Below are 12,229 nucleotides of genomic sequence, written 5' to 3'. Positions count from 1 at the left end.
GTACAGGTGCCGTCAGCTGGCACAGTTCAAGGTTGGACAATATGGTTCAAGTGCCTGTAGATGTCATCAGCGGTCCCTCCCCACTCGTCCATATCTGTCAGTTCATTCGACCCGGCACCATTCCGCTCCCCCGCTCCGCCCTGTAAAGCCGGTCGGTCGAGCCGCGCCGAGGTCAAGGTCAAAGGTGGTCGAGGGAGGATGCCCAGCGGTGGCGCGAACGCAGGGGTCAACCGCAGGCGACCACGGAAAGGCTCCGACGGCAGATCGAGGCGAGGAGGTGACACGGCGATGGAGGCTAAAAACCAGCGTGAGTATAAACAGCGGAGGGCGGTGTCTCGCTACTGTTCATGTTGAAAGTTAAACTTACATTCAAACGCATTATGTGGGGTAAAATATTTCCTATGAAAGTTGTTTGGCCATTGGCCAATCGTGACGAAACTCACATGAATCCAACATTGGCGAACCTTGCATTACACATTCGCTGATTACATCGGGTGAAAAAAAAAACATTTAGGTGAAAGAAATTCAAAAGCATTGTAGTTGCGTGCAAACTAGTAGATACGATCGAACAGAAGTCATCCCCAGCGAGTATCAACGGTTTACTTGCTAGCCCATATTGTAATCCCAAAAAATGTGTGACTCGCCTTGCACAGCACGTCTACACTCCGACAACTTCTCGTCTTACTTCAAAGCACCGATCTTACCTCTAAGACGCACCTGTGGCATCTAGATGAGATGTATTGTACACACAGAGTGTGATCACATAGCGCAGCATATTGTACACTTCACTGCGTGATGCGGACTGACACATCACACGATCGACACTGACACTGACACAGGTGTCAGTCTGACATCGCGTCCGATCTGACACCACCGCCCACACACCCTTCACATCGGGTAGTTGAGCATCACGTCTTGCCTTGCCAGCTCCAACAACATAGGATCGTCGAAGAACTTGTTGATGGACACGTCCTCGCTGAGGCCTTTCCGGCGCCTCGTCTTGATCATGAACTCCCTGGCCAGGTGGGTAGCAGGCTGCGGCTCCAGCGGTCGGATCACGATGGACTTGTCGAGCGGATCTCCGGGCACGATCTGCCAGTGGTGGAACACCGACAGACAGAACGCCTGGCCCTGAGTGTGGGTCCGCAGGTCCGTCTCGAACCCGAACGAGTCGATGGCCGGGATGAAGGCCTTGATGGTGTAGAGCGGCGAGCCGGGCACGGGCGCGTCCTGTGTGACGTGTCCGCGCCGCCGCGCCAGCACTGTGTACACAGCTGACACGCAGTCGGCCGGAGCCTGCACCTCCACGAAGTAGTAGGGCTCCATCATGCGAGGCGTGGCCATCAGGAACGCCGAGTAGGCGACTCGGCGAGCAGTGGGGATGATTTGACCGCCGCCCCGGTGGATCGGCTCGCTGGCGATCACCGCGTCCAGGATCTTGAACTTGACGTTGCGGATCGGCTCCTCGCAGAGAGGACCTTCACGCGTGCCCCACTGGAAGCCCTGGACGATCGAGTCCTTGACGGCACCCAGCAGGGACTTGTCCACCTCTGACGGTAGTGTGTCGTCCACCAAGATGTTGGGTCCTGTTGGATCCGGCCCGAACGCCCAGATGGATCGGGCCGCCAGCAGATCCCAGTCGTACTTGGTCTGGAAGAACTCTCCGAGTCGCTTCTTGTTCCAGCCGATCTGGACCACCTGGTTCTCGATGTCTTCAGCCAAACCCTTCTCCAGTGGCTCAGAGATCATCGTCACCTTGTTGCGCTTGTTGGGCGTCTCGGCGAAGCACTTCAGCGACGATGTCTCTACGACGGTCTCGCAGAACGACACCACTGGGTCCGCCACCTTGATGTCGATCTCAGAGTACATCTTTCGCAGGTCGTGCATCACACAGTCCAGGTAGAGCTCGCCTGTTCCCAGGACGATGTGCTCTCCTGACTCTTCCACGCGGGTACTCAGCAGTGGGTACGACTTGTTCACCTTCCGAAGACCGTCCAACATCTTCGGCAACTCGGAAGGGTTGACGGGCTCGACGGCGATCTTGATGACCGCCTGCGTGTTGAACTGCAGCGGCCGGAAGATGTAGACCTCACGGTCCTCCGTGTCAGTGATCGTGGCCGTTTTGACGATGGGCTGGTCGACGCCCTCGATGAGCACCCAGTTCCCGGCCGGAACGCGGTTCACCTCGACGTTGTACCGGGCCTCGTGTATCCACAGACGGCCGACGTTCACCACCCGAGAGTCCTCCTCGTCGGCTAGTGTATACTTCTCTCCGAGCAGCCTCACCGTCTGATCGGCATGCAGCGTGCCCGAGAGGACGCGGCCCAGCACGTGGAAGCAGGTGGCGTCTGATGTCGGGTACTGCTTGGTCGTGTGCACCATGAGCGGTCCGTCGGCGTCACACTCAGCCATCGCCTCAGCCAGCGGCGAGTCGCTCGGTCCGCTGTAGGTGTGCTCGATCTTGTGCCGGGCGTTGTCCAGCGGAGACGGAATGTGCTCGACGCACATCTCCGTGAAGCCGTTGAAGTCGCCGAGGAACCGGGAGCAGATGAGCCTCAGCAGAGGGCGAATGTTGAGTCGGCGTTCCTCCTTGTTCAGGTGGATGCCGAGCTCGTCCAGCAGCGCCGGCAGCTGCGTGTCGACGTCGCCGACCACGATGGCGAACAGCTTGTACAGCGGCTCCAGGATGAACTCGACGAAGCTGCGCTGCGCCGAGCTGTGTGCCGGCTTCTTGGTGAAGCGACGCGTCTTGGAGCTGAAGTAGATGTCACCCCAGAGGCGGCGCGCAAACTGGGAGGCATCCACCTCTGAGCCGAACGTGCGCGCGTACAGCGTGGCGAAGGACTTGAGCGTGAAGCAGATGGAGTACTGGGAGCTGGCGAAGCAGACGTTTCCCAGCAGCGGCGACACGACCGCCGGCGTCTCCTCTCCTCCGTACACCGCCAGCAGCGAGTTCACCTCGTCGATGACGTGGCGCAGCTTGTAGTAGGCGTCCTGGGGAGGCAGCTTCAGCTCCAGCACCAGCCGGTCGATCTTGTTGATGCAAAGCGTCACTGCCAGACCCTCCTGGACGGCGTGCTTCAGCAGCCGCTCCGTGTTCAGACTGACTCCCTCGGCAGCGTCCACAAAGAGCACGATACCGTCGCAGAGCCGTGTCGCAGCCGTCACCTCTCCGGAAAAGTTGACGTGACCCGGCGTGTCGAACAGATTCATCAGGTAGGACTTGCTGCGTGTGTCCTGCAGCACGAGCGTCAGCGGCGTGGCCTTGATGCTGACACCACGCTCCTGTTCAGTGAACAGCGTGTCCGTGTAGCGCAGCGGTCTGTCGTCGCGAGTGCGGAGGTCCGGGTGCGTCTGCTGCATCAGACAGTCGACAAAGCTGGTTTTGCCGTGGTGCAGGTGGCCGACGAGGCCGACGTTTCTTATGAGCGCCGCGTTGTCCATCAAGTCAGCCAGGTACTCCACCTCGTATGTAGTCTCCGGCAGGTCCTGCTCGACATGAGAGAACTTGTTCCGCTTCACGGGCGCGATGATGGGCTGCGTCAGTGGCTGGGCGTCCTCCTCCTGCACGAGGGTCTCTACATCGGCTCCGAACACCTCCTCGGCGGTCGGATAGTACTTTTTATCCTCGTGCAGCACGACCGACAGCTGGGCGGGCTCGTCCTCTGCGTCCATCTCGTCGACCGGCTGGTCGTCGTCGTCGGCGCCGGCGGGCACCAGTTGGCCGCGGCCGGGCTCCGAGAGCTCGTCGGCATCGTCCTCGTCTGACTCGAGCTCCGGGCCGATGTAGTTGCCGAACTCGTCGTACAGCTCCCCGTCCATGGTGACCTACAGATGGATAGAGGTGGAGTCAGCCTTATGCCTTGTGGTCGCAACAAGGTAGGACAGGAGAACCTCTAACAGTTTGTCAGAATAAGATATCAGAGTGGATATCTAAGAGGGTCATATGTGCCAGTTACACAAAAGCAAAAACGCCACTTTTTCGAACAGTTATAAATATGCAAAAATGATCAACAACATGGCAGAAATGTAAAACTTGGATACCTGGCTCATACAGGGTGGGGCAGCATAATCGGGAATAAATATCAAACGGGATTATTTGGTCATGAATCTAAAAATATAGCTCCAAGCACTATTTTAGCAACATCCTATCAATCGGTCACCTTTTACCTATCCCTCATCCTATTTGACCGCCCTCGGCGTCGATGACCTTCTCAAGGCGGGTCCAAAAGCACGCGCATGCACGTGCAACCTCCTGCTTGTCCATGATCGCCCATCAGCTTCGTACCTTGCACTGAAGACTGTTTTTACTGATGATAAGTTGTTCATTAAACTTCTACCAAAAAACGCTCCATGTAAAGAATTTGGTCGGATTTAAATCGGCGGAGTTGAAGGACCAGAAGTTTTTGGTTCATCTCAGGTGGAGGTGCCCTACACAATAACATGTCGTCCTCACTGCAGTACCAGCACGGACAGAGTCCTCGTAAGACGTGATTTGGACCGTCAGTGATCCTCTCTTCCGACGGCTCCACGTGAGTCTGCCAGAGTGCGGTTGTATTTACCAGAGGTGCTCATTTTATCCGGGCTCGATGAAGTAGGGTGCACCACGTGCACCTCCCTTGAAGACCACCCATAGGTCCATCACCCCAACAGGATGTTTACTTTGCATGACCGCTGGAATATTCTCGATACAATCCCCTATATGGCATGCCATTCTTTTTTATCGTATTCCAGTCGGTGATAAGATTTTTTGTCGCTGAAGTTTTGAACATTGTTTCTTTTTAATATGCTCAAGTGCTTCTTCCTTATATTCAAGTGAGTCATCTTGTATGTCCTCTGCTAAGAGTTATTTTACGACGATTACGTTAACCTGTTGTCCTAAGTATCCCCACACAATCCTTATCGTCCGTGATAACACGTTGACCTGCCCAGCAACCTTTACGTGGAATTGCAGGGTTTTAAACAAAATGTTCTTGTTTTACTTGTTTAACATTAGTGTCTATAGGCGCGCGCAAAGCACTTGGAGCACCGTCGAACTATTTTGCTGCTCTTTTCCAGGAAGTTGCATGCTCATGGATGTAGTCATGTCAGATGATGCACAACTTTTGGGCGTTTCATTGCCATAATATAATTTATAAAAATAATGCCATGCCTACTCATGATCAGAGCCCAAAAAGCATTCCCGATTATGCTGCCCCACCCTGTATTTGGTCTATTTTACAATAAAGGGTTTAAATTTCTGCCATGTTATTGGTCATTTTTGCATATTTATATCTATTCATCATGGCGAAAAGCACCATCTCACATATTTAAAGTTTTTCAAACAGTGTTCTACTAAGAATCAATTTTTGTGAGAGTGGAGTGGAGAGTTCAACAAAAATGATGACAGAAGAAAAATTAAAAATTGCACACTGTCACCTTAAGTTCTTTTCATTCCTTGGAAACTTTTTAATGGAACCTTTATTACAAGAAGCAGTTTTTCCAGACATGCTTAATACAAATAGCATCACCATTCCTGACCAGCCTCTGCATGTCCCTCTTCAAGGTCCCTCCCTAGTCACTATGTCCACTGACTTTGCAGGCTGTGGTGGCTACCAGAGCACAGCCCCATTCCTGAATAACAGCTGTGCTATGGCGAGAACTGGAACCAACCTAGATCCTCCCATACCACAGCAGAGAAACCTTCTGCCATGCAAAGGCAAGGCCGCAAGAACAAGTACATTGGCTCTGATGTCACCTGAATGTGATTGGTTTTGCCCGATGAACCATCATCAGACTAGATGCTTCCATAATCTTAATTGTTTGTTTAGCTTTATTGTTACTTGTTTTCAATAAGAAAGGCTGTAATTCAAATTGCCTTTAAAGATTTACCCCACGTTTGATGTCTCAGACGGCGAAAATTCGGTATATGTCAAGTTTAGGTCCTAACTACAATTGTGGCGCTGTTGATACGAATATGAAACAGCAAAAATTTTAGGTTTTAGGTTAGGTTAGGTTGTAGGTTTGTAGGTTTTAGGTTGTAGGTAGGTAGGTTTGTAGGTTAGGTTAGGTTAGGGTAGGTTTGTAGGTTGTAGGTTGGTAGGTTATAGGTATGTAGGTAAGGTTAGGTCAGGTTTGATTATGTTTTTTTCTTTTATTTGCGAGACATATGAGTATCATTTTTGGATTCAGGATGTCAAATAATGTAAAAATATGAAAAATTTATCAATGAAATCTTCTTAGGACTTAAACTTGACATTTACCGAAAATTCTACATCGTCCGGCCAATCCCGTTCAAGGTCAGCGGAAGCTCAGCTGCGGTTATGGAACATGATTGGCCGGACGACGTAGAATCTTCGTCGTCCGAGTCATCAAAGGTGGGGTTATCTAAAATGTTTGAATATCTGGGTGTACTTCCTACCAACTACCCATCCTACGAGTACACACTAAGCAGAGCCTGAGCATTGAGTTTAAGCTGCGTAGGCCCAAAGCCAACCATAAAATGAGGCCACTCCAGCTCCCAGGTAAGCTCTGGACTATTTTGATTAAATTATTTTGATTAAGGTGAGGTTGAGAAGATGTAGCGAAACGTATACTCAATATTATATAACCTACCACTCTTTAACCTACCTGAGATTGAGGCCAAAGATATCTGTGAAAATTCTGAATTTCTGCCCTACAAATTACAAAATAACCACAAAAACTTGTAATAACAAGCAGTATTTAGCGGCTTTCGGCCATACGCGCGCGGCGTGGCTTTCCAAAAACGTTCACCGCGGCCACCGCAACCGAATTAGCTGCGCAGGAATTGTCTTACCAAGGATACTTTCAAGATTGTCTGTCTTATCACTAAATATTTGTTTGATACTACATTTTCAAACATCGATTTGAAACTCCCCCCGACAAATTGTGCGCCACTCAAACATCAGAAGAAAAATTTCAACACTTAATTTGCTATTATTCCCATTGTTTTGAATGAGAAGTCAATTTTTTTCAAAGGAATATGCATAGTGCTGACTCCGTAATATAGTAGTAAGTACAACAAAACACGTAAAAAACTTCGCTGTATGCAAAAGCCTTCTCATCACTGCTCAAAAATTGCAAAAGCAGCTCTCGGTGAGTAATCCTGACGACAATTGGTTAATTTTCCGCTACCGCCATATGATACCGCATGCTTGTTTTGATTTGCGGACTTCATGAGCAATCAAGTAAGAACAAGAATCGCTGTCCCAATAGTTTATAAATATGGCCTCGGCTTTGCCCAAGGCTATATCCTCTTGAGTCCCGCCAATTCGCCCATGAATGGAGAGCAACGAAACTTTTTTGGCTGAGAGCTTTGGTGCCAATAATGACCAGATTGGTGACATTTCAGCCGTGAAGGTCATCGCGCATGCGCAGTGACATGTATACTGGGATATACAAAAATACTCAAAGCCTATAAAATCTGACTGAAATGCAATCCATGAAAACTTCCATACAAACACCAAAGTGTATTTTTTCGTTTGTTTAGGACGTAAAATGGCTAATAGTATTGACACGTTTAATTATCAACACCACTCGCCCTTAACTTCAGCTTCTTCTGCCCCTTGCCCACTGTTCTTAGGTCTTTAGTTGCCATTTCCTTTGAAGATATAGAACTTGTAGCACCTGTTGCGAATCGATAAACAGTAGAGGAAGACCTTGCAGCATTATCTGAAGCGACATCTCTAAAAAAATTCGCCGTATGGTGTGTTTTAGAGAGGTGCTTGCCTATGTCATTGTGCTTAGGGGTCGGATTCTAATTCATCGGGCGATTTATCAAACTTTGAGTGAGGATCTACGGTCATTGAGGTCGCCAACGATTCGAAGAATGTTAACGCTCAACCACAGAGCCATTTGAAGGCATAATGTTGTTTGTGAGCCACAAAAAATGGCTTTAACTGACCCAGCAACCATGTATACTACAGTATACATGACTAGTCCTAGGCACAGTCCGTTGTATACTGACGTTTACATTTCTCCGTCGTGCAGGATCCCGTTGGTCACTCGGGTGTACATTTATTTTTTCAGAGGTCAATTCCTCCGAATAATTGTAGTGCTACTTCTTAAGCACGTCTCAAAATTTTTCGGGCCAAGGACATTTGTATACCTTAGTATACATGAACTTTAATTCTTTCTGGAAAAGTTCCAAACACACAATTTTGTTTACAAAACCTGCAAGCAATGATCAACAACGAATGGTTATGTTAGCAAAACAACAGTTTTCGATGAGTCATTCTCTTAAAAAGAAATAACAGGAAAATAATTAGGAGACGTACCTCTATGCTGCGACCGTCGGGATACCGGAGGGGTGTTCACGGGCACCGCACACTGCTGCGTGCGGTGTGTGCGGTGCGGTGTGTGCGGTACGTCCAGCAGGCGTGGGGGTAGGGGATGGGTAGGCGGCTCTGACGTCACGGCTGCGTGCGGTGGACGGTCCGCTGTGGCCAGTCCCGACCGGCCACAGCGGTCGCTGTGTGCGGTGACGCAAGGCTGACGTAGGGACGCAGTGGGCGGAGCTTGGAGGCTGTGTGCGGTCCGACCGCACACAGGGTCCGTGAACAGCCCTCGGGAAGATTGAAACGCTGAGGCGTCAACAAATTCAACTTGAGGATATAAATTCAGCCACCAGGTGGCGGACCATGGCATGAAGAATGCAACGCATGGCCACGAAATAGCCTAGCCATTAGTGAATTCCGTAGAGATCGACTAAAGACGATGTATACCCCAGTATACAAAAAGAACCAAGAGGATATAGGTTTTGCTGGGTTTTGCCAAGGCGAGTTTTGCGAGTTTTGCGAGGGATCCGGTTCTGCATTGCCCTGCTGTAAATGTGAGGTATCTATCATATGACCGTGACTGTGAGGGTTGTTGTCTGTTGAAACGTGGGTTCGGGAATTGATTAAGGACATAACATTAGTCGCTTTTGCATAGCATTTTTGACGAGGCTGTCACTGTAGCTCGTTTATTTGGCAATTATTTTGATGCAGTGGTGGTGGTCTTCATAGGGGACCATTTTGTAAATTTTAAAGCACCATTCGCATTTTTTGCAACATCATGGACAGAGATATAAGCTTGCAGCAAACCCTGTGTAAATGCGTGATCTGTGACTCTGTTATTAAAATGTTGATTAATTGTCGGAACTCGGTAGGTACTCCCACTTATGGTGCCCGTTCTGGTTCTGGTTCATTTTCACCTTCACTGGTGAAGGGATCTCCTTGGGGACTGGGATATTTTCATATTAAGTTATGGGACATTTCTATTTTTAAGTTTTAAGTGGATTACACTTAAAACGTAGATATGTTATACCCCAGTCCCAATTCTTCACACACAGGTACATTCCAGTCAGTGCTCCCTAGCCATGGACATTTCCCACTTTCTGGCCACAATAGTTAAGTGTCTGATCCCCAATCACACATCTATCTCACAGCCTCCAATATCCATATTGTGCATATTTTTCACTTCCCAGCCATGTTTAGTGTTTACTCTCAGCACAACATTCTGCATTGTTCAGTCACACCCCCATTTCACATCCACCCATTTCCCATTTCACAGCTTCATACAGGGTGATCGAAAAAAAGTGTCACCCCTAACTTAAAATCTACATAACTCGCGATTGGGAGGTCAGATGATTTTGCGCCAGGCAGCATCGGAAAGAGCAGGCAATTTCTTTTCAATTGAATGTATTCATGATTGTTTTCTATTCCAAATCATGTCCCCATGGGCTCAAAAACCAGTCAATGTGCGGCTTTCACGTGAAACAAAATTCACCGAACGGGATCGGACACCGCTGAACGAGAACAATGAGTATCGTAACTTAACATGACACACACCTTACACATTACACATGGAGTGTATGTTGTTCACTGCAGACTGTTTCTCAGCTGACCTTAGACTCGTCTTCACTCGAAGTTCCTTGAACTTCACTTCACTCGAACTTCCTTGCAAATATGCGGCCTAATTATTCACAAATTCGCCGGTAACCATAGCGAAACATTGCGACAACCTGCATTGCCGGATTATCAATTTTATGCAGCGGTAACCATGGAACAGTTAAGAAAAACGCTCACGTGAGCTGTCACGTGAGCTGTCAGATCAAAAACACTGTCAAAAGTACAAATTTGCACAACAAAACTTTTGAACACGCCAAATTGCGTCCTTAACATACCTTTTGAATAGCTACATTTTCGTTTGCGGCATAAACCATGCATATTTACATCCATTCGAAAGGAAATTGTATGCTCTTTCCAATGCTGCCTAGCGCAAAGTCGTACGACCAACCAATCGCGAGTTATATGGCTTTTAAATTAGGGGTGACACTTTTTTTCGATCACCCTGTATAACCACTCCTTGCTCTCCAACCACATGTATGGCATTCTTTTCCCAACTGCATGTAAGGACGTTAGCATTGCTCTGGACAAAACAAGGTAATTTTTATTCCCCAGTCACCAGACAATATGGGATGTATGGGATGTAATCTATAAGCCATCCCCAGTGGTATCAAAATATGATGTCACAGTTCCTGGCTGACCAAGTGACCACCTCTGTCTCCATCTCTTGCTGTCCCATTTGTGGCCATTGCTATGTGGCAATGGCTTGCGGTCTATGGACCACTACTGCCTTAGTAAGTCCATGTACCACTCTGCCACAGTGACATCTGGATGTGAATCATTGTAGGGGATACTTGGTTTGACTCAGCCTGACTGGCTGAACTTTGAAAGGACCTTTGAAAGGACCTTTAAAATGCTGTGGTTCGAAAATGTCACCTGCCCGCTGCAGTGGCTCTTCGCTATTGACAAGTCATACATGATACATGCACGTGATTATTAGATAATGTTGCGTCAGTTTCAATGCTGACTGATCTAAGCGAGCACCTATGCGCTTTTTGTTTTTCTGGTTTCTGGGCGACAGTTGCGTAGAATGCCCTGTGCAAATCTTCGAGCTTACGAATAAACTAATCTATTCACCTGAGTCACCTATGCATTGAAACTCTGCTTGTTCCGTAGATGAAAAAGCAATGTATGACCAAGGCAACTCAACCGACAGCGAACAGTGCATTTGATAGCACTGACTAGTGACTGATCATGTCAACCGTCGGCAAACTCCAGCGTTTCCATAACCACTCTCTCCGTCTCTTTCCTCTCTCTCTCTCTCTCTCTCTCTCTCTCTCTCTCTCTCTCTCTCTCTCTCTCTCTCTCTCTCTCTCTCTCTCTCTCTCTCTCTCTCTCTCTCTCTCTCTCTCTCTCTCTCTCTCTCTCTTTCTCTCTCTCTCTCCCCCTTCCACCTCCCCTCTCTCCCTTTCCCTCTCCCTTTCCCTCTCCCTCTCCCTCTCCCTCCTCTCTCCCTCCTCTCTCCCTCTCCCTCTCATACTTCCTCTCCCTCTCCCTCTCATTCTTCCTCTCCCTCTCTCTCCTCCCTCTCCCTCCCTCCCTCCCTCCCTCCCTCCCTCCCTCCTTATCCTTCTCCCCCTCTTCCTCCTCCCCTCCCTCCCTCATCTCCCTCCGACCTTCTCCCACCGCCACCCTCCCCGTCGACCATTGCTCCCCCTCTCCTCCCCTCCCCACGTGCCGCTCCTCCCTCCCGGTCCGTCCCCCCTGCGGGCGGTCGGAGATTTCCCGGACTCCTCGGAGCCTCGGCTGGCGGCGGTCAGTCGGCCGCCGTCGGTCCCCGCGTGAGCACCGTGCCGCGCCCGTCCGCTCCGTACTCCGTGAGACACGCGCTCCCGCCGACCCCACAATCACAGCTTGGTCAGCTGACCGAGCCAGTGACAGCGTGACAGCTGTGACGTCCGTGACGGCTGGCGTGACTCGATGACGGCCATTTCAGTCGGTGACGCCGCCAGTGCCGGTGCGAAGGAGAAGGCGGCCAGGATGGGTGGCGCGCCGGCCAGCCCGCCCGCCGAGGCGCCCCTCTGGCTGCGCACCTCATCAGCGGCCAGCTATGCCTTCTCGTCGTTTGCCATCATGGCGGTGAATAAGGAGGTGCTCACAGTGAAAAAGTAAGTAGTTAAAGTGTGGACTGCTCCCGTGTTCTGGAAATGCATGTGGTTTTAATCTGGATGCTTGGGAATTATTCACACGGCCCAAAGTGTAGTGTTTTGACAAACACGTTTATAAAACGGTATGCCGTATATGTACATCTAGGAGCCAACATGGTGCTGCGCTGAAGTTAATTCTAGTCGACAGGTGCTTTGCGTGGGTGTAAGCTACTTAAATGTTATTATGGGATAGGG

General features: G+C 49.7%; 2 protein-coding genes across 11 annotated transcripts in view; one reads left to right on the top strand and one right to left on the bottom strand.

The window, feature by feature from the left end:
- The first annotated feature begins 43 nt into the window (after positions 1-43).
- LOC122387417 (UDP-N-acetylglucosamine/UDP-glucose/GDP-mannose transporter-like) overlaps positions 44-12,229 on the top strand; it is a 29,843-nt gene continuing 17,657 nt past the window's right edge. Inside the window, exons 1-2 of one of the 7 annotated variants that reach the window (XM_043377600.1) lie at positions 44-307; positions 11,824-11,995. In XM_043377600.1, coding sequence (XP_043233535.1) covers positions 61-307; positions 11,824-11,995 — 419 coding nt within the window. In that variant the 5' untranslated portion in view covers positions 44-60. Of the gene's footprint in view, positions 308-6,873; positions 7,188-7,258; positions 7,319-8,602; positions 8,836-11,823; positions 11,996-12,229 lie in introns of those variants that run through there. The other 6 variants (XM_043377597.1, XM_043377598.1, XM_043377599.1 and 3 more) reach the window with 6 other exon arrangements.
- On the bottom strand, positions 721-9,434 carry LOC122387416 (116 kDa U5 small nuclear ribonucleoprotein component-like). 4 transcript variants are annotated; one of them, XM_043377594.1, is made up of 2 exons: positions 9,417-9,434; positions 721-3,828 (listed from the first exon to the last, which is right to left on the bottom strand). In XM_043377594.1, the coding sequence occupies exon 2, from the start codon at positions 3,820-3,822 to the stop codon at positions 889-891; it is 2,934 nt and encodes a 977-aa protein (XP_043233529.1). In that variant the 5' UTR covers positions 3,823-3,828; positions 9,417-9,434; the 3' UTR covers positions 721-888. The 4 variants fall into 4 exon arrangements, with proteins under 4 accessions (XP_043233529.1, XP_043233528.1, XP_043233527.1 ...); XM_043377593.1 differs by lacking the exon at positions 9,417-9,434 and adding an exon at positions 8,277-8,456; XM_043377592.1 differs by lacking the exon at positions 9,417-9,434 and adding an exon at positions 6,610-6,803.

This window comes from Amphibalanus amphitrite, unplaced genomic scaffold (assembly GCF_019059575.1).
Source record: "Amphibalanus amphitrite isolate SeventyFive unplaced genomic scaffold, NRLGWU_Aamphi_draft 000286F_arrow, whole genome shotgun sequence".
Lineage (NCBI taxonomy): Eukaryota > Metazoa > Arthropoda > Thecostraca > Balanomorpha > Balanidae > Amphibalanus > Amphibalanus amphitrite.
The sequence above is the reverse complement of the archived record's forward strand: the minus strand, read 5'-3'. Positions and strand labels throughout refer to the sequence as shown.